Source organism: Eulemur rufifrons, chromosome 15, assembly GCF_041146395.1.
Source record: "Eulemur rufifrons isolate Redbay chromosome 15, OSU_ERuf_1, whole genome shotgun sequence".
In the NCBI taxonomy this organism is placed as follows: domain Eukaryota; kingdom Metazoa; phylum Chordata; class Mammalia; order Primates; family Lemuridae; genus Eulemur; species Eulemur rufifrons.
Window position 1 is genome coordinate 46,823,035 of NC_090997.1, and position 2,255 is coordinate 46,825,289.

At 46.3% G+C, this 2,255-nt stretch overlaps 1 protein-coding gene across 1 annotated transcript; it reads left to right on the forward strand.

Annotated features, from left to right (window-relative positions):
• Positions 1 to 243: 243 nt before the first annotated feature.
• On the forward strand, positions 244 to 1,898 carry GJA10 (gap junction protein alpha 10). The gene has a single exon (XM_069488926.1). It carries the CDS (start codon positions 244 to 246, stop codon positions 1,876 to 1,878), a length of 1,635 nt encoding a protein of 544 aa, XP_069345027.1. The 3' UTR covers positions 1,879 to 1,898.
• Positions 1,899 to 2,255: the final 357 nt, after the last annotated feature.

Sequence of the window (2,255 nt, forward strand, 5' to 3'; positions counted from 1 at the left end):
ACACCTGTAATCTCAGGTACTCAGGAGGCTGAGGCAGTAGGATCACTTGAGCCCTGGAGTTTGAGGTTGTAGCGAGCTATGATATGCCTCTGCACTCTAGCCAGGGTGACAGAGTGAGACTCTATCTAAAAAAAAAAAAAAAAGAACCTGCTGTGTTTATGAGCCTATGTCTTTATATATTACAACCATTGGTGCTATTAACCTCAGTGTTTTCTGTATATTTCAGACATTAGTCTCTAAACCATGGGGGATTGGAACTTATTGGGTGGCATCCTAGAGGAAGTTCACTCCCACTCAACCATAGTGGGGAAAATCTGGCTGACCATCCTCTTCATCTTCCGAATGCTGGTACTTCGTGTGGCTGCTGAGGGTGTCTGGGATGATGAACAGTCAGCATTTGCCTGCAACACTCAGCAGCCAGGTTGCAGAAATATCTGTTATGATGATGCTTTTCCTATCTCTTTGGTCAGATTCTGGGTTTTACAGATCATTTTTGTATCTTCTCCTTCTCTGGTTTATATGGGCCATGCGCTTTATAGGCTCAGGGCCTTTGAGAAAGAGAGGCAGAGGAAAAAGTCACACCTTAGAGCCCAAATGGAGAATCCAGAGCTTGACCTGGAGGAGCAACAAAGGATAGATAGGGAACTGAGGAGGTTAGATGAGCAGAAGAGGATCCATAAAGTCCCTCTGAAAGGATGTCTGCTGCGTACTTATGTCTTACACATCTTGACCAGATCTGTGCTGGAAGTAGGGTTCATGATAGGCCAATATATTCTGTATGGGTTTCAAATGCATCCACTTTACAAATGCACTCAACCTCCTTGCCCCAATACAGTGGATTGCTTTGTATCCAGGCCCACAGAGAAGACCATCTTCATGCTCTTTATGCACAGCATTGCAGCCATCTCCTTGTTACTCAATATACTGGAAATATTTCATCTGGGCATCAGAAAAATCATGAGGACACTTTATAAAAAATCCAGCAGTGAGGGCATTGAGAATGAAAGGGGCCCTCCCTTCCATGTGAAGAAATATTCAGTGGCCCAGCAGTGTATGATTTGCTCTTCCTTGCCAGAAAGAATCTCTCTACTTCAAGCAAACAATCAACAGCAAGTCATCCAAGTCAATGTGCCAAAGTCTAAAACCATGTGGCAAATCCCACAGCCCAGGCAACTTGAGGTAGACCCTTCCTGTAGCAAAAAAGACTGGGCTGAGAAGGTTCAGCACAGCGGACAGCTCCATGTCCATAGCCCATGTCCCTGGACTGGCAGTTCTAGAATTCAGCACCCGGGACAGCAGTCAGACCGTCCTGCCTTTGGTCTACAGAATGCAGTGTCCCAGTCCTGGCTGGCTACAACGTCAGCCCCTAAAAACTGTCCATCCTATGCAATGGGAACCTGGGAGCAGCCCCAGGATGTGGAGCCCTCAGGTGAGCTTCTCACAGATCTGCACAGTCACTGCAGGGACAGTGATGGCAGCATGAGAGAGAGTGGGGTCTGGATAGACAGATCTCGCGCGGGCAGTCGGAAGGCCAGCTTTCTGTCCAGACTGCTGTCTGAAAAGGGCCAGCTTCACAGTGACTCAGGAAGCTCCAGTTCTCAGAATAGCTCCTGCTTGGATTGTCCACACCGGGAAAACAGCCCCTCGCCTCTGCCTTCAGCCACTGGGCACAGAACATCAATGGTAAGACAGATGGCCCTACTGATCGTGGAACTGTCACAAGAGCTCTGGCCACTTTTTCCCCTTTCCTCTTTCCTGGTGTATATATGTGTTGAGAGAGAGAGAGAGAGAGAGAGAGAGAGATGGATGGAGAGGAAGATTAATTTATGGAGAGATAAATTCATTCATTCAATACATTCAGTTAAATTCAATTCATAAAATAAACTTATAGAAAACTTACTTTATACCAATCACTCTTATAAGTGCTGAGCATATACATGGATAAAATACAGTTTCTACCATCAAAGGGCTCAGAGTCTAGACGGAAAAGGTAGACAAGTGAACATGTAAATGTGATCACGTGTAAGGTGCCATGTTAGTGGGAGTCCATGGGCAGAGGAGGGAGTGGTCAATTGCATATGGAAGGGTAAGGGAAAGCTTCAAAATTGAAGTTACTTTCAATTGAATCTTGAAAGATGTGGTGAGTTTCTCTAAAACTGAGAGGACTGGGGCACATAGAAGAAGGCCATCCTGCTTAAAGGGGCAGCACAAACAAAGGCTGAGAGGTGTGGCCCAGCAGGGCTGTCTGAGGGGCT

Excerpts from the sequence above, each read along its gene's own strand:
- GJA10 (XM_069488926.1), top strand. The coding sequence starts at position 244 with ATGGGGGATTGGAACTTATTGGGTGGCATCCTAGAGGAAGTTCACTCC.